At 38.3% G+C, this 18,378-nt stretch overlaps 1 protein-coding gene across 3 annotated transcripts in view; it reads left to right on the plus strand.

Annotated features, from left to right (window-relative positions):
- Positions 1 to 18,378, plus strand: part of SLC12A6 (solute carrier family 12 (potassium/chloride transporter), member 6) — an 85,668-nt gene that overhangs the window by 30,578 nt on the left and 36,712 nt on the right. For all 3 annotated transcript variants that reach the window (XM_010844167.1, XM_010844168.1, XM_010844169.1), the window contains one exon: positions 17,758 to 17,802. In XM_010844167.1, coding sequence (XP_010842469.1) covers positions 17,758 to 17,802 — 45 coding nt within the window. The remainder of the gene's footprint in view (positions 1 to 17,757; positions 17,803 to 18,378) is intronic.

Consider the following 18,378-nt stretch of genomic DNA (forward strand, 5'->3'; position numbering starts at 1 on the left):
CAGGAAAAACCATAGCCTTGACTAGACGAACCTTTGTTGGCAAAGTAATGTCTCTGCTTTTCAATATGCTATCTAGGTTGGTCATAACTTTCCTTCCAAGGAGTAAGCGTCTTTTAATTTCATGGCTGCAGTCACCATCTGTAGTGATTTTGGAGCCCAGAAAAATAAAGTCTAACATTGTTTCCACTGTTTCCCCATCTATTTCCCATGAAGTGATGGGACCAGATGCCATGATCTTCGTTTTCTGAATGTTGAGCTTTAAGCCAACTTTTTCACTCTCCACTTTCACTTTCATCAAGAGGCTTTTTAGTTCCTCTTCACTTTCTGCCATAAGGGTGGTATCATCTGCATATCTGAGGTTATTGATATTTCTCCCGGCAATCTTGATTCCAGCTTGTGTTTCTTCCAGCCCAGCGTTTCTCATGATGTACTCTGCATATAAGTTATACGACTGTCTTTTTACTGACTAACATTAAAATAGACAACTAAAGAGCTTCTTTGTACTGATAAAATCTTTTCTGTAGTAAATATTTAAAAGCTTTTTAACTATTCACATGGGATTTTATATCAACCCAACTAACACATTCAGACCTGCATGTTTTAAAAATCTCAGTGTCAAAAGTTTATTTTTAAACTCAGCTTCATGAGGCATGTTTTTCTGCCTCCCTGCCCCCCACCAATATTCATTGTCAGAAAGACTAACACCTCCCTGAAATACCGTTCTTTTCACCATGTTTTTTTACATACTCTTAAGACCTTAATACAAAAAAACAAATTTGAGACTGACTGCTTTTAGCACTGTACATCTTAAAACTTTGTTTAAATCATTAACCCTTCTTCGTCATATTCATGTTATACTCAGTGAAAGTGACCAACACTTTGATTCCCCATTTTACTACTGTTATGACCATTTTTTTGTATATTGAGGGTTTTTTGGTTGAAGTATAGTTGATGTACAATATTATATAACCCACTTACCTAATTCCCTGGTCCCTAGGCAATCTGCTTTCTGTCACTACAGTACATTAGTTTGTATTTCCTATAATTTTATACGAATAGAATCATATAGTATGTACTGTCTTTTCTCTGACTGCTTTTATAAAACATAATTTGAGATTCATCCATCTAGTCAATATCCTTTAAAATCCAACTAACATTATGATCTACCTTATTTCACAGAACTTAACATTTAGGGCAGCAGTTGAACATGATACAACCCACAGATGTTTGGACCTCACAGAGGCTTTTTAAAGCGTTGACTTCTTTGCCAAGATTTGAATGTTTTTAGGATTAGTCTATAACTAGGACTTACTTTTCACAGAGGGTTTTGGGAAGGTGAAATCTCCCTATCCCTCTGTTACTAATTTCAACTTGTGTCTGCCACTCTTGAACCAAATGACCCCTGGATCTGATGAACACTTAGAGGCAAGTGAGGCCTCAGTTCTGTGGGAGCTCTTTCAGGGAGAGCTGACCCAGGACTTGCTCCTCAAGGGCTGGACAAGATCCTCAGAGTGAAGATACAAATGGCAGATCCAGAAAAAGAGCTTGGCTTGGTACAGATCCATGGACTTCCCTAATGGGAAGAATGGCAAAGAGCTAGGGGACTGTTACCTCCCTGTCTGAGTCTGGGAGATGTAAGGAGACCTGAGAGTCGGCAGCCTTTCTCCCAGGCCTCAACAGGGCTGGTGGCTGGCCTGCTGCCCTGCCCGTCTACTGGTGTAGAGGCTGCTTTGCCTTTCTGTTCTCTTGAGACTGCTACCACTTATGATGCTCCAACAATGAAACCTAAGCCCCTCTGAAGCAACATAGACAAAGATCCCATCTGGGGAAGGCAGGAAACCAGAAAGAGAAAAAAGCACCTAGAGTAAACAGTGCAACAGACCAACTAAGTAGAAATGCAGAGAAGATAGGAACTTGAATATGCAAATAATGAACAGTAGGCGCACTGAAGGAAGTTCAAATGAAGTACAAAAGAGACACAGGGAGCAAAAGATACGATTTCCCTGCTAAATGCTTGGTACCACCTGACTTGCAATCCATGTACATACACTTAAAAAAAAAGTCCACTAGATAAACACATAAAAGCAGGACTTTTTTCTCTTGTGTACACTGACTGCTGTCAGTGTCCGTGTCTAGAACAGTCTTGTACATAGTAAACACTCAGTACCTAATTACTGAATAAAGAATTGAATGAGTATGATCATTATTGGCCTGGAAGATTCAAAGCCCAGAGTTAAAAATACAGATTGAAAAAACCATAAGAAACTTGGAGGATAGATTGAGGATAGATAGGATAGGAAAGAGACTGGGAAGAGGACATCTAATGTGGCTAATACAAATTACAGAAAAAGGAATAAATGGAAGAGAAGTAGTAATTAAAGATTTTTTTTTTAATTCCTGAGCTAAAGTTCATTGTGCAGATTGGTGGTACATTCCAGGGAAGATCAGTGTTGTAAAAAACATACCTAGGCTTATCCAGGTAAAGTTTTGAACTCCAGGAATTCATTTTGGAGGCTTCCAGATTACAGTATGATATTCAGAATAGTCTGAGATTCACATCAGAATTCTAATTCACACTAGTGGGAATTAGGAGACAGTGAAAGAGTATCCACAGATTACCAACAGAAAAAGACTGTAATCCCAAATCCCCATTTCCGGTGAAAATAGCATCCTCATCTACAAGGAGGAGCTACGGCATAAATGTAACTTTAGAGAGTGTATTACCTACATAACTAGAGAATATTTAAGAAAGGTTTTTAACCAAATAAATGAGCCAGAGCACAGATCACAAAATGAAAGGGATAGAAAAAGTGGGAAATGATGGTAGACTGTCTGGGAATGTTATGCTGAATAAGGACTCTAATCAACAGGAACATACTTCAGGGAACAATTCAATAATATTTATGATGTAAAAGTACTAAATAAGTCTAAGCAAAACCTCAAAATTATGGGAGGCAAGAGCTAAGAGGTTTCCAGATGGAGATGAGGAAAGGAGAAAGTGCTAAATAAGCACATTTAAGCACTTTAATCATCAGGGAAATGCACATCAGAACCACAACAAGAGGCCACTTCACATCCGCTGGGCTGGTTCTGATAAAAACGATGGACCATAACAAGCGTTGACAAGAATGTGGAAAGACTGAAACCCCCGTATATTTTCGGTGGGAACATAAAATGGTGCAGACACTTTGTAAAACAGTTTGGCAGTTCTTCAAGAAGTTAAATATAGAGTTACCATATGATCCAGCAATTCCACTTCTAGGTATATACTTAAAATAAGAATATATGTCCACACGAAAAATTGTAGAGGAATGTTCATTGCAGCACTATGCATGATAGCCCCAATTATAGAAACAACCCAGATGTCGACTGATGAATAGATAAATGTGGTATATTCGTATAATGAAGTATTATCTGGCACTGACAACAAATGAAATACAGATCAGTTCAGTTCAGTTCAGTTGCTCAGTTGTATCCGACTCTTTGCGACCCCATGGACTGCAGCATGCCAGGCTTCCCTATCCATCACCAACTCCTGGAGCCTACTCAAACTGATGTCTATCACGTTGGAGATGCCATGCAACCATCTCATCCTCTGTCGTCCCCTTCTCCTCCCGCCTTCAATCTTTCCCACCATCAGGGTCTTTTCCAGTGACTTGGTTCTTCGCATCAGGTGGTCAAAGTATTGGAGTTTCAGCTTCATCATCAGTCCTTCCAATGAATATTCAGGATGGATTTCCTTTAGGATGGACTGGTTGGATCTCCTTGCAGTCCAAGGGACTCTCAAGAGTCTTCTCCAACACTGCAGTTCAAAAGCATCAAATCTTTGGTGCTCAGCTTTCTTCATAGTCCAACTCTCACATCCATATATGACTACTGGAAAAACCATAACCTTGAGTAGATGGGCCTTTGTTGGTAAAGTAATGTCTCTGCTTTTTAATATGCTATGTTTGTCATAGCTTTTCTTCCAAGGAGCAAGCATCTTTGAATTTCATGGCTGCAGTCACCATCTACAGTGATTTTGGAGCCCCAAAAAATAAAGTCTGTCACTGTTTCCATTGTTTCCCCATCTATTTGCCATGAAGTGGTGGGACTAGATGCCATGATCTTCGTTTTCTGAATGTGAACTTTTTCACTCTCCTCTTTCACTTTCATCAAGAGGCTCTTTAGTTCTTCTTTGCTTTCTGCCATAAGAGTGATGTCATCTGCGTATCTGAGGTTATTGATATTTCTCCCAGCAATCTTGATTCCAGTTTGTGTTTTATCCAGCCCAGCATTTTGCATGATGTACTCTGCATATAAGTTATATAAGCAGGGTGACAATATACAGCCTTGATGTATTCCTTTCCTGATTTGGAACCAGTCTGTTGTTCCATGTCCAGTTCTAACTCTTGCTTCTTTTAACCTGCATACAGATTTGTCAGGAGGCAGATCAGGTGGTCTGGTATTCCAGTCTCTTTAAGAATTTTCCACAATTTGTTGTGATCCACACAGTCAAAGGCTTTGGCGTAGTCAATAAAGCAAAAGTAATGTTTTCTGGAACTCTCTTGTTTTTTTGATGATCCAATGGATGTTGTGCCTGGAGAATCCCAGGGACGAGGGAGCCTGGTGGGCTGTCGTCTCTGGGGTCGCACAGAGTCGGACACGACTGAAGTGATTTAGCAGCAGTAGCAGCAGCAGCAGACTAGTGCTAGATTATAAAGGAACTTGAAAGCCAGGATTAGGTTTTTGGAGTTCACCCTATAAGCCAAGGGATTCAGACATGTAAACTGGAATCTTAAGCCATTAACCTCTGCTACCACCATCATTACCACTACCATGCCCAACCAGAAAATTCACAGTAGGAGTAGAGACACAGCCTGCGAAAGGCAGCCCTTTCCTTTTCTTGGAGAGACTTGAATCAGCAGCCCACATGATGTCAAAATATAAATAAGAAGTGAAAACAATCCATCTTCTCTTCACAAAATGATTGGACACTCCTAGCATTTTCACTTGGAGGTCTTTGAAAGTCTTTTTTAAGCAATAAAGAAGCTGATAAAGGCAAAATTAATAAGAAGGAAAATGAAGGATTGTTTGAAGATGGGAAAATTGATGGCAGGGAGACTAATTAAACTATTTTAATTAGTCTATGAATAATGAGACTCTAATATATGGCAGTGTGATAGAAAGAAGAGATTGGTATGGAAGCCACAAATTACTGGATTTGATGAATGAGAAAGGGGAAGAATCAAAAGTTGGAAACACATCTTCTGACTGGTTCTGCTTTGTATCTTACCCACTTTTTAAATCAATTTTTAAAATCTCCTTTCCTGTCAAATGAGTATATATTTTATATTAGGTACAATGCATGTATGTATGACAGTGACAGATTTTATTTTCTTAGGCTCCAAAATCCCTATGGACAGTGACTGCAGCCATGAAATTAAAGGATCCTTGCTCCTTGGAAGGAAACCTATGACAAACCTAGAGAGTATATTAAAAAGCAAAGACGTCACTTTGCTGACAAAGGTCCATCTAGTCAAAGCTGTGATTTTTCCAGTAGTCATGTACAGTTGTGAGAGTTGAACCATAAAGAAGGCTGAGTGCCAAAGAATTGATGCTTTCAAACTGTAGTGCTAGAGAAGATGCTTGACAGTCCCTTGGACAACAAGGAGCTCAAACCAGTCAATCCTAAAGGAAATCAACCGTGAATATTCATTGGAAGGATTGATGCTGAAGCTGAAGCTCTAATACTTCGGCCACCTGATGTAAAGAGCAGACTCAGTGGAAAAGGCCTTCATGCCGGGAAAGATAGAAGGTAAAAGGAGAAGGGGACAGCAGAGGATGAGATGGTTGAATAGCATCACTAACTCAGCGGACATGAATTTGAGCAAACTCCAGGAGATAGTGGAAGACGGAGGAGCCTGGTACAGTCCGTGTGGTCACAGAGAGTTGTATATGACTTAACGACTGAACAACAGCAATTATAGACTAAAATAACATTATATACCATTATAGATTAGATGTGAAAGTGAAGTCGCTCAGTCGTGTTCGACTCTTTGCGACCACATGGACTGTAGCCCACCAGGCTCCTCCGTCCATGGGATTCTCCAGGCAAGAATACTGGAGTGGGTTGTCGTTTCCTTCTGCAGGGAATCTTCCAGACCCAGGAATTGAACCCAGGTCTCCCTCATTGCAGGCAGACGCTTTAACCTCTGAGCCACCTGGGAAGCCCATAGATTAGATATAGTATATACCTAATGTTGTATACAGGTATGTTATTAGGTGTATATTTCCCACGTTATCTTCAGAACTTCTCCATTAGCCTTGTCCTCATCAACCTCTTTGACTAGAATGTCTCCCCTTGTCCATTTTCTCTCACCCATTCTGCTTTTTAATGAACTACCCATCCTTCAAAATTTAGCTCAGTTATCCCATTGACCATCCCTGATCACCATTTTATTTTGTTTTCCTTCCTTTTTGATTCCCACAGTATTTGTACCTATACTATAAGAATTATTTTTATTGTTTTCATAATCGTTCGCATGTTTTCTCTCCAGATTATTGAGAAGAAAGGGTTACTACTGGTGTCTTGGTGCCAAGCACAGCACCTAACACAGAGTAGGCATTCAGAGTATAGGTTGAACTAATAACAACCATCTAGAGACCATGTGGCCTGGTAATAATTATATCTTCTTGGCCTCTGATAAATCTGATATTCATTTCATTTGCATATTGCACTCTTGTTTTCTTACCTAAAATACTGCTTTTATTTTTAGATTTCCACACAGACAATTTCAATTGTTTTTCATCTCCTTTAGATGTCTTATGACTTTTCCTAAGGGATCAACCCTTCCAGACATGTTTATTCCTCTTCTGTGATTTTGAGTTCAACATGATTTTTAAGGTTTTTAAAAGTTTTACTTAAAATTCCTACTGCACTCAATCCATGTTGCTCTTCTCCTTTGGAGCCTTGCAGCACTAAAGGCAGTACCACAGATTATCAGCTATAGCCCCTTAGGCAATTCATTTTAGTTTTCTGAGTTTCTTTTGGAACACAGAAATAAGTCTTTCTTGCAGGGTTTCTGTGTAGGCTTGCTATGATGACAGTAGGAAAAATTTCCCTAAATTGAATTGCTTGGAGACTACCTTTATAACCTTTCCATTTTTATATATCATTTTTGGATTATTTAATATTTTTTCTTACATTGAGCCACTGGTTTTCTGTTTCCTTTATATGGAAAACTTTGTCACTAAATGAAATCTCAGCATGCTTGCCACTGTATAAATAAAATATAAACTAAAAATAGATGTAATATAAATGATTTTAATTTTGCTAGATACCGTTGCCAAGCAGAGGCTCTGAGCCTGTTAAAAAAGAGACCATAGAGTTCTGAAGAGATGTTACAGACATTCTAGCACAGGCGTAAGAAAATTCTGTTTGATAAAATGCTTCAACTCCTGGGTAACAGGATTAATGGTAAGGGTATAGAGAGAAGATGGAGTGACATCCTGATAACCTGAAACCACAGATATGAAACCTGCCAAGATGTTTAGAACAAATGAATTTAATAAACCTTTAGTATAAAATTATGATAAATATTTACGAGTGCTCATTCTTTTTTTTTTAATATTTATTTATTTGGCTGTATCGGGTCTTAGCTGCAGCCGTGGGATCTTTGTTGGGGTACCTAGTTGCTCCACAGCATGTGGGATCTTAGTTCCCCAACCAGGCACTGAGCCTGCATCTCCTGCATCACAAGGGCGATTCTTAACCACTGGACCCCCAGGCAAGTCCCTGAATGCTTGTGTTCTTACAGAAGTAATCAAAATATAAAAATGACAAAAGTGAAATAGTATAGTTCCTAAACGTTTTCAGGTAGTAAAAATTAAACCATATTTACTGTCTTCCATAGGCAATCTTTATCTCTTCCTAATACCTCTACCCTTTCATCCCTGACTCTGTGTTAGATTCCGTAACCACATGGCTTTCACTACATCGTCTCATGCCCAGAATGGCAGAGGGATTCTTTTTTTAGTTTTTTATGTTGAATTTGACTCTTCAACAAAATTATGAGCTTCCTAATGTTAGAAATATACTCATTCTTTTATTCCTCACAGTATATAACAGTTTTAGGTGTCTTTAAAACTTCACCATCATTGCTCTTCTCTCAGTCTTCCACAACTCAGTAAATGGCATCTCTGTTCACATAATTGATGGAAAAAACTTTGACTCCTTTCTTTCCCCCTGTCCCATGTGCAGTCATCAGCATGCTAATCTTGTGAATCCTTCCATAGATACACACCCAGCATCTGATTACTTCTCAGCACCTCCACTACCACTGAGTTGATCCATACCACCGTTTATCTTTTCTGGGACTATTGTAAAGGCCTTCTAACAATTTTCTCCTTCCTCAACTTGCCTCCTGCAATCTCTTCTCCAGCTAGAGTGGTCATATTAAAATACAAATCAAAACCTTCCAATGGATTTCTTGCTCACTCAAAGTAAAAGTCCCTACTGTGTCCCAACAAGGCTCCACATAATCTGTGCCCCTGCCCCTAACACACATCCATCTCTTATCCCACATCTTACCACTTTTATCTTGCTGTTCTGTTGTGTAACTTAGCTTCCTTGCTGTTTATTGAACAAGCCAACAGGTACCTGCTTCAGGGTCTTTGCACTAACTGTTCCCTTTGCCTGCGGTGTTCTTGCAGATAAGTTTCTGGTCAAATGTCACATTATCTGACAGACATTCTTTAGATTCAGTGTCTAAATTATAAATTAGCACACAAATCATCCACCCACTAATCCTGTCTGTTCTTACTCTGCTTTTCTTTTTTGTTTTCTTATTACTCTTGACACTTAGCTTGTTTGTTTTTCTCTTCTCCGCTAACATGTAAGCTCTTTGATGGCAGGGATTTTATTGTTACATTTCTAGTAGTTAGCAGTGTTTCACATGTAGTGAGTCATTTAGTCGTGTCTGACTCTTTGCAACCCCATGGACTCTAAGTCCATGGAATTCTCCAGGCCAGAATAGCCTTTTCCTTCTCCAGGGAGTCTTCCCAACCCAGGGATTGAACTCGGGTCTCCCGCATTGCAGGCAGAGTCTTTACCAGCTGAGCCACAAGGGAAGCCCAAGAATACTGGAGTGGGTAGCGTATCCCAACCCAGGAATTGAACCAGGGTCTCCTGCATTGCATGCGGATTCTTTACCAACTGAGCTATCAGGGACGGCTTACATGTAGAAGGTACCCAATAAATATTTATTGAATAGAAAAATGAAAAGGGCTACAAAACTTAAAGTCACAGGAACATTACCTTTGAAGACTGACTCATGAGCCCTCATTCCAGAAGATAGCATCAGGCTCTCAACTTATACCATCTTCATTGCAGTCCTAATCATACCTTTCTAAGATTTCTACAGTAGACTCCTAGTTGGTTCTCCCTCTACTCTTGCTCCTGCTACAATCCTCTCTTCAACCAGCAGCCTCCATCTTCTAAAAAGTTAAACCTGTCATGCTGCTATTTAAAACCTTTCCAGCTATTTCATATCATTTTCTTATCATACTCTTTACCATAGTCTGCAGTACTACAAGATGTATCTGCTACCTAATTTTCTGACCTTTCTTTAAAAACCACTTTCCTCCTCTCTGTATTTTAGCCTCATTGTTTCGCAAACGTGCCAAGGTTACACCCTTCTAAGGCCTTTGTGTGGCTCCTCTTACGCCCTGCCCCAAGGCTGCTTTGTTGTCCTGGCTGTTCCTTCTTGACTCTGCATCCCTTGCCTTCCAGACTGGTAACTGTTTGAACCTGCTCTTTGGAACTCAGGGAAGGTCATGGAGGCTGAACTGAAAGACCCCCGTGCCCAGGAGCCCCTACAGGGTTCTACTCTGTTTCAACAGTATCCCAGGAGATACTGTCTTTTTGGTAGATACTTCTAAACATCTTTTAAAAGTTATATTTCTATTACATTAAAAAAAATCAAAAAGGATCTCTTGATTTTCCTTTATGGGGTACACACCAAGTGTAAATAACTAATGATTTAGTAACTTTTTGTAGGCACTGCTTTACATTTCCATCTTATTACTTACTTAATTACTTTGCCTAAAATTGCTTTTTTTCACCCATCTATTTATTTGTACCCAATTAATCACATGTGAATTTTTTTAGGTCTGTCTAGTTTCACTGAAGTCAGTTCAAGATCTGTGTAAAGAGGATAGCTTTTTCAGATTTTACTTTATATCAACTTGTTTTCTCTCCTAAGTTTCCCACCAAAATTAGAACTTACTCAAAATAGAGGCAGAATCTAATAAACGTGAATGTTAGAGTAATTGTTTTTTATTTCATCTTTAATCATCTTTACCTAATTTTGAGTCCAAATGGCTTATGATGATGTTGCTGCTTTGTTTTTTTTTTAATTGGAATTGAAAAAATTAGAAATGTGTAAAGACTGGTGATTTCAGGTATTTGGTATCTTTAAATAATTTCTGCTGCCCTTGGTCATGCCTACTTCTTTTTCTACATGTTTAGGCAATAGTTTCTATTATTGATTGTGTTATTTCAATGAAATTACTGATTCTATCTTTAATGACTAAAACGTACAGTGATACTTAGATGCACAATGTAGATTAGCTTTCATTTGCTTCAAATTCTCTGCCAAGAATGGTAGATGAAATGATTATCAAAGGAAATTCAGAAAGAGACTATTGCTATGGGCAAACTAAGGGAGATAGTAAGGCTTTTCAGAAAAACTGTTTATAGAGAGGCAGTTTTGCAAGTGAATACCACCCACAGTCATTTTTTTTTCTCTCTGTTCTCTGAGGCACGTGGCAAGAAATAAAATCTCTGTTCTTTACCATGTGCCCAGGATTAACCAAGTATATTGAGCAATTATCCATTTTATAAAACTACTATATCATTATAGTTCCAAGGAAATAGTTTCAGTTCACTTTTCTGATGCCATTTACCCATTGTGAAAAGGTACATGTTTCTATTTTGTGTTTGAACTGCCCTTTTATCTGTAGAGTTTCACAGGCTTTTGTATATAATCTGGTTGTGTTATGACTTAGAAATAGCTTAATTTAGGAAGGCTATCAAAGGTTAAAATAGTTACATTATTGGCAGATTGTTCTCATTACAGGAAGTAATTTGGTTAAAACAGATAGCATTTGGAGTAATATATAGGACAACTCCCAGTATTAGGCAAACCTGGGTTGGGTGTGCCCTCATTAGTGACACAGGCAGAAAAAATGTTGAATGGGAGAGTTCAGATACAGAACAATACACAGGTGCCCAGACATATCTCAGAGCGCTGTTGAACACAATTTGGATTGCAGGCCCAGAAACACCCTTCAACTTAATAAACCCATTTACCAATTGTGATTTTTTTTTTTTTACAGGCATAGCTAGTTTCATTCTAGTGGGTTCATGAACTTGTTTACTCCTAGATTTGCCCTTGTTTCAGCTTTTACATATATTAATGAAGCATGTCTTTGCAGGTCCTTGGGAGTTTTCATATTACCAAATAAGTATTGAGTAAAGATTGCCCTATGTTCCTTTAATTATAATAAATGAAAAATATTGTAAAGAACTACACAGTAGACTTATTTTTACTTATCTTAAATATAGTCGTCCATTAGAATCCAGGTGGGATTGGTTCCAGGACCCTCCCCACTACCCTTGGAATACCAGAATGCGCAGATGCTCAGATCCCTTATATAAAATGGTGTAGTGTAGTTGGCCCTCCAAATCTGTAGGTTCCACCCTGCTCCCACTCCCATCCCTCAGAAATAGAGGACTGACTGTATAGGGGAATGTCCAAGGGAAAAGTCTTGGCTTAACTAGAAAATGCATTTGTAATCATGTGTGCACATCTCAGAAGCCAAGAAAATATACAGTAAAGAAAGTGGTAGTTCTGTTAAAGAAAAAGTCATTTATATACCTATTCTGTCTGAGTTATCTGAGATTTTTTTTTTTTCCCACAGATACATGCCCTGGCAATTCCAGATAACTTGTTTTAGGCTGTTGTACTTTATTTTAGAACAAGGAAATTAGAATTACAGAGTATTAAGAAACATGAGTATAGGTTCTCAAAACGTCATGACTGTATCTCCAACCTTTCTTTTTTGTCATAGTGTGGTGTGTCTTTGGTCATTCATTAACCCAAGCATTCATCTTGTCAGTTATATATGTTAAAATCCAAGGTTCTCAGCTTTGTTCTGTCCCAGCACACCTGATGGATAAAGGCATTCCTATTAGTGACAAAATGTGGGAATCAGAATCTTCAGAAGGATTGTTGGTATAGTTTTAGGAAGAAAATAGATGATGCTAATAACTTTTCTACAACTTTTCCTTTAGAATCACTGGAGTATATCTAGATGATGACCAAGGCTCTTCTGGTTCTGAAATCATATGATTCTTTCTCTACTCTTCCTTTCATGTTACATATATACCTGTTTTTCTGTAATGATAGTGAAAGGTGGTTGCCATGAGCTGTGTACTACAATGGGATTTGTGACCTCCAGAGGAGAGGCTTTTGATCTGGGGCCAGAGACCAGGCTTGACCACTTGGAGCTTTTTATGTAACAGAATTTTATTCAAGTATAAAAGACATAGGGAAAGCTTCTGACATAGACATCAGAAGAAGGCAGGAAGAATGCCCCTTGCTAATTTTTAGCAAGGCGTTTTATTTCTGTTAGAAAGCTGCTAATCAGATAAGAGAGATACCTCACAGCTAAGGGAGTTTCACCAGGCCCCTCTCCCACAATGGGCTTCCCTAGTGGCTCAGTTGGTAAAGAATCTGCCTGCAATGCAGGAGATCCGGGTTTGATTCCTGGGTTGGGAAAATCCCCTGGAGAAGGAAATGGCAACCCACTTCAGTGTTCTTGCCTGGAGAATTCCTTGAACAGAGGAGCCTGGTGGGCCACAGTCCATGGGGTCCCAAAGGGTTGGACACGACTGTGTGACTAACTTTTACTTTCTCACCCACAGCATGCATTTTTGAGATAGAATGGCACAAGGTGTGTCATCCCCGGCCATAAAACAATTGGCATGAATACTTGTTTGTTGAGCTGTTATCAGCCCAAGGTTAGAGAAAAGAAAAAAGTTAGTCTTAGGCGGACATTCAGAAAACTAAGATCATGGTATCCGGTCCCATCCCTTCATGGCAAATAGATGGGGAAACAGTGGAAACAATGAGAGACTTTATTTTGGGGAGCTCCAAAATCACTGCAGATGGTGACTGCAGCCATGAAATTAAAAGACGCTTGCTCCTTGGAAGAAAAGTTATGACCAACCTAGAGACAGCATATTAAAAAGCAAAGATACAACTTTGCCAGCAAAGGTCCATCTAGTCAAAGCTATAGTTTTTCCACTAGTCATGTATGGATGTGAGAGTTGGACTATAAAGGAAGCTGAGCACCGAAGAATTGATGCTATTGAACTGTGGTATTGGAGAAGACTCTTGAGAGTCCGTTGGACTGCAGGGAGATCAAACCAGTCCATCCTAAAGGAGATCAGTCCTGGGTGTTCATTGGAAGGACTGATGTTGAAGCTGAAACTCCCAATACTTTAGCCACCTGATGTGAAGAGCTGACTCATTGGAAAAGACCCTGATGCTGGGAAAGATTGAAGGCAGGAGGAGAAGGGGTGATAGAGGATGAGATAGTTGGATGGCATCACCAACTCAATGGACATGAGTTTGAGCAAGCTCTGGGAGTTGGTGATGGACAGGGAGGCCTGGCATGCTGCAGTCCATGGGGTCGCAAAGAGTCGGACACGACTGAGCAACTGAACTGAACTGAACTGAGGCAGAACCATTTTGAAGAAAGGCAGATCCCAAAGCAAATACATAGTTTCATTAACATAGCTTAAGAAAAACATTTCCATAAGAAAAATGCATTGGTTAGCTCAAGGTTTGAGAAAAGTTCATGCAGAACCAGGTGTCTACAACACAGAATTAAAAGAAACTTTTAAATTTGTATAGAGAAGAAAAAAATAAGTCTGCCACTTGCAGTTTATTTCCTCCTGCCACCTGGGGACCTCTGGCCTGCCTACCTGTTACCCTGTTATCCAGTGTGTGTGTGTGTGTGTGTGTGTGTACACACCTCTGGCCTGCCTACCTGTTACCCTCTCATCCTGTGTGTGTGTGTGTGTGTGTGTGTGAGAGCTTGTGTGATATGTTAATATGCTACAGAACTGTTAGTCCTACTTTTGTCTTATGTACAGAAACAACCCATATTCTTTATTTACATAGGAAACAAAACTGGTTTAAATTAAAAACAAATAAAAACTGAGAAATCATTTTCTAGCATGTTGGGGAAAATATCTTTCAAAAATTTGAAATTTCTCTTAAAACAAAATTGTGGAAGAAAATCTTCTCAAAATATATCATTAAATGCTCACATAGCATTTAAAACTTTAGTTCTAGGAATCAGATTTCTATCTTATGTGTTTGTTGATTATATTATGTAGAATATATTCTAATATATACTGTATACATCAGAAATCAGAATTTGTATAGTTTCTGATTGGTTCTGCTGATTGTATAGTTTCTGTCCAGGCTGCTTAGTGTTAGATTTAATTATGTATACATTTATATTTAGAAACACCATGGAAAATGTTATTTGAATTTTGTTTGAAATAGTAAATCTTAATATTTTTTGTATCTTGGACCTCTTTGGCAGTCTTAAACCTGTTTAAACCTAGCAGGCACTCTAATAACTACCATAATTTCAAAGTAGTGTGGAACCTAAAAGATATAATGAGGTATATACAACTATAAGGTGATATAAAAATATCAGTTATTGTTGACAAAAATCACAGGTAATTTTTTTTTAATGTAGTTTGTTGCCTACATCATATTTGGGAAAAATACTCGACTTCAATTAGAGGTTAGTGAAAATGAATATGTAATTTTTTCCCCATTGTTCATAGACCCTGGTCTAAAATTATTTTTTTTAATATTATTTTTTGTTTTTTAATTTTTACAATGTATTGTTGGTTTCTGCCATACAACAACACAAATCAGCCATAATTATGCATTCTCCAAACACATTCAAGAAATCCAGATGTAATTCTCTATATCTTAAGACATTTACTCTTTAAGGAAAGTAGAGCTCAAAGTCTTTTCCTTATTGAGCTTTTAACGTTTTACAAGCCTTTGAAATAAGCAAGTTGTTAATTGGCAATTGTCAGTATCTCTTGGATTAAGAACTTGGTTTATTGTCACTAATTCTATCACAAAATACTGAAGAAAGAGATATTTATAAAAGCCAGTTTAGTCATTTTATCTTAAAGTCAAATCAGAACATATCTGCTGGTAGTAATGAATGCTTTACTTATGTCTTAACTTGCAGCTGCTATGGCTACATATTCTTTGATCATTAAAGAGACAGTGTAATTCATGTCATAGGTCCTGAATCATTCTTCTACTTTATGGAACTAATATTGATTGGCTAAATTTGTGTGATTATTTTTTAATTTACTTTTTATTATAGAAAAATATATACAACACGAAATTTGCCATTGTACCATTTTAACCATTTTTTAGTGCAGTGACATTAAATACATTCACAATGTTGAGCAACCATTACCAGTGTTTCCAAAATTTCTCACCACCCCAGACAGAAACCGTGTCTTCTCGGAATTCTCTGACGGTCCAGTGTTTAGAACTCCATGCTTTCAACTGCTGTGGGTGGGCCTGGGTTTGATCCCTGGTCGGGGAACTAATAAGATCCCACAAGCTGCACTGCATGGACAAAAAATTTGTTTTAAAAAGAAACTCTGGGACTTCCCTGGTGGTCCAGTGGTTAAGACTCCACGCTTCCACTGCAGGGGACACAGGTTTGATCCCTGGTCACCCAGTCAGGGAAGTTCCACATGCTGTGCTGTGTTGTCAAAAAGAAAAGAAACTCTGTACTCTGACCTAATGAAGAGGTAAACTGAGGCAAGCTAGAAAAGATGAGTTTTTTCAGTAACAGCAGAGGAGTTGCAATTTGGGACAAGCAAACTGTAGTAAGCTATAGATGAGTCTGGTCAAAGTTTAGGAAAGGTTATGTTTATGAGCAGGGAATGTAAAGAGGGGAGAGTTCAGTTTGAGTCAGTTAAAATCAAAAACAAACAGAGACCAGCCTTGAAAACTTCCTGAGCAGACAGAATTAGTCTAGTCACACAAACAACGCTCTGTTCAGCCTACTTTGTGAGAGTAACCCAGTTTGGGTCATCTCTTGTTCATGCCTCTGGCAAAACTTACCAGGGTTGAAATGAGGCCTCTGATCAACCCCTCATCATCTCATCTGAGAAAATTTTGTTTCTGTAAGTCAGGCATTTTGGGGAAATCAGCCTCTTAGTCTTTAAGTTTTGTCTTCCTGAGGGCACATGGATGAGTCTTGCCATTTTATATGCTCCAGTTCTATTTTAGATTGAAATTCTTTAATGACTTATTAAATAATAGCATCCTACTCCCAACTCCACCTCCAGTCCCCAGCCCCGCTAACCTCTAACCTATTTTCTATCTTTGTAAATTTGCCAATTTGCCCTTTCTAGATATTTCATATAAATGGAATCATGCAATATTTGTTCTTCTGCTTCTGGCTTTTCCCCCTTAGTGTAATGTTTTCAGGGTATATGCATGTGTATCAGAACTTGATTCCTTTTTATGGCTGAATAATATATATCTTATTTGACATACAGTAGGGTTACATCCCAGAGAAGGCGATGGCACCCCACTCCAGTACTCTTGCCTGGAAAATCCCATGGACGGAGGAGCCGGGTAGGCTGCAGTCCATGGGGTCGCTAAGAGTCGGACACAACTGAGCGACTTCACTTTCACTTTTCACTTTCATGCATTGGAGAAGGAAATGGCAACCCACTCCAGTGTTCTTGCCTGGAGAATCCCAGGGACGGGGGAGCCTGATGGGCTGCCGTCTATGGGGTCGCACAGAGTCGGACACGACTGAAGTGACTTAGCAGGGTTATATCCCAATAAACCCTTCCTAAATTAAAAATATTGTAACTCGGAGTGCATTTGCTATACCTACCTACCAAACATTATAATTTAGCCTAGCCTATCTTAAGTTCAGAACACTTCTGCCTACAGTTTGGGCAAAATCATCTAACACAAAGCTTATTTTATAACAGTGTGTTGAATATCTCATGTAATTTACTGAATACTAAAAGTAGAGAACAGATTGTCTGGGTACAGAATTGTTGTTATGGTTGTTTATCCTGTTGATTACATGTCTGACTGGGAGTTGCTGCATGCTCCCCTGCCCAGCATCACAAGAGAATATTGTACTGCATATCACTAGCCTGGGAAAAGATCAAAATTTGAAATATGGTTTCTACTGAATGCATATTGCTTTTTGCACCATCATGAAATAAAAATATCTTTAAGTCAAGCCATTATAAGTCGAGGACCATCTGTACCACATTTTGTTTATCCATTCATGTTTGGAGGTAACTTGCATTATTTCCACCCTTGTCTGTTGTGGATAATGCTGCTGTAAACATTGTCTACAAGTATCTGAGTCCCTGTTTGCAGTTCATTTGTGTATGTACCATGAGTCACATGGCAAATCTGTGTAACTTTTTGAGGAAGCTGTGGGATTATTTTTTATAATAGTCATTTTTATTATCCTTTCATTAATGTTTCTTGAGCTTTTTTTTTTTTTTTTTTTTTTTGCTTATTTCCTTGGTTGACTTTTGTTGCTGATTTTTAAGAAACTATTTGTTTTGTTCATTCATTTTTCTTTTCTTTTCAATTGTTTGTTTTTCAGACCCGAGTCAGAACTCCATCACAGGGGAACACAGCCAGCTGTTAGGTACAGTATTTCTGTGGGGACTCACTCTCTCTAAAGTCATCCTTTTCCTGCTTATACTAAGAGAGATTATTCCCTTCTCTAATTCTATTTTCTGTACCCCTTTTCCACTTTTCACTCCTCAGCTTCTTTTCCTGCTGTTTCTATTCCCAACTTGGTAAGTTTTAGGAATCTATTCTGTAGTTGATTGTTAAGACTCAATTTAGTTCCATTAAAAAGTAATTTTACATGGTCTGTGGTTTTAAAAAAGGTCTGTAAGAGTTAGAGCTTCTTTTTTCCAAGATAATTTTGAAAAGAAGATACAATATTCTGTAATATCTTGTGATCACCTTCATTTTAATTCTCAAAAGTACTTCATGAACAATACAGCCTTCATTCAGCAAGCCAAAGAAATTGATGTTCAAATTCCTTGTCTGTGAAATAAGTTATGGAAATGAATTGATTTCTTTTAGATATCACTTACTTAAATTGCAGTAAACTTGTAATTTGATAAGAAATTACATCTCAAAACTGATGAATTTTTCAAATATAAAAATATACTCTGGAATGAAAGGAATTCAAATAATATAAAAAGTAAAT

Source organism: Bison bison, unplaced genomic scaffold (genome assembly GCF_000754665.1).
Source record: "Bison bison bison isolate TAMUID 2011002044 unplaced genomic scaffold, Bison_UMD1.0 scf7180017864197, whole genome shotgun sequence".
NCBI classification, from domain to species: Eukaryota; Metazoa; Chordata; class Mammalia; order Artiodactyla; family Bovidae; genus Bison; species Bison bison.